The 587-nt window shown below is 35.8% G+C and overlaps 1 protein-coding gene across 1 annotated transcript in view; it reads right to left on the bottom strand.

Moving 5' to 3' along the window:
* The window catches only part of LOC107579008 (protein unc-80 homolog), a gene marked incomplete at both ends in the record, with an annotated part of 5,142 nt that extends 4,829 nt beyond the window's left edge, over positions 1-313 (bottom strand). Inside the window, one exon of the mRNA XM_016264901.1 lies at positions 133-313. Within this exon, the coding sequence (XP_016120387.1) occupies positions 133-313 (181 nt within the window). The remainder of the gene's footprint in view (positions 1-132) is intronic.
* Positions 314-587: the final 274 nt, after the last annotated feature.

The following is a 587-nucleotide window of genomic DNA, read 5'->3' as shown; positions in this document are numbered from 1 at the left end:
ATGGATGAAATCATCTGAACTCCGAACTCCATACACAACTTTTGGTAATCTGAAACCACTTGTTAAATGGTTAGACATTTAGTCAAGACTATTATCTATTTTAAAAAGGATCAAATTGTTTTTCTCGCTCACCTAGAGGCTCATTGAAAAGTGTAAACTCAGCATCAATGGCAGAGCGAGGAAATGATGGCAGTCGCAGAAGGTCTTCCTGAAGCATGGAGACATGGGATTGTTTGTGCATGGCAGGCATACGCTGGGTAAGCGAGATGATGAACAGAACTCGGCCAATCTCTTCCAACTTTCTAGAAAACACCTGCAAAAAAAATAAAAATTATTGGCAACATCATCTTAACAGAACTTCGAAATTTGCTCTAATTAAAAAGTTACGTACAGTATATGCATTCAACAATGGATCATAATTCTAAAGTTTTTTTCCAAAATTTTTGCTGTCACGCCACACACATTTACGGTATATTTGTCAACTACCCATAAATATTTCACATTCATATTGGTTGTCATAGTAACAGCACTAATGTGTGGATGCATTATTTGTAAATTGACTGTTAAGATATACATTTTGCACCATT

Source organism: Sinocyclocheilus grahami, unplaced genomic scaffold (assembly GCF_001515645.1).
Source record: "Sinocyclocheilus grahami isolate Dianchi unplaced genomic scaffold, SAMN03320097.WGS_v1.1 scaffold13478.1, whole genome shotgun sequence".
In the NCBI taxonomy this organism is placed as follows: domain Eukaryota; kingdom Metazoa; phylum Chordata; class Actinopteri; order Cypriniformes; family Cyprinidae; genus Sinocyclocheilus; species Sinocyclocheilus grahami.
The sequence above is the reverse complement of the archived record's forward strand: the minus strand, read 5'-3'. Positions and strand labels throughout refer to the sequence as shown.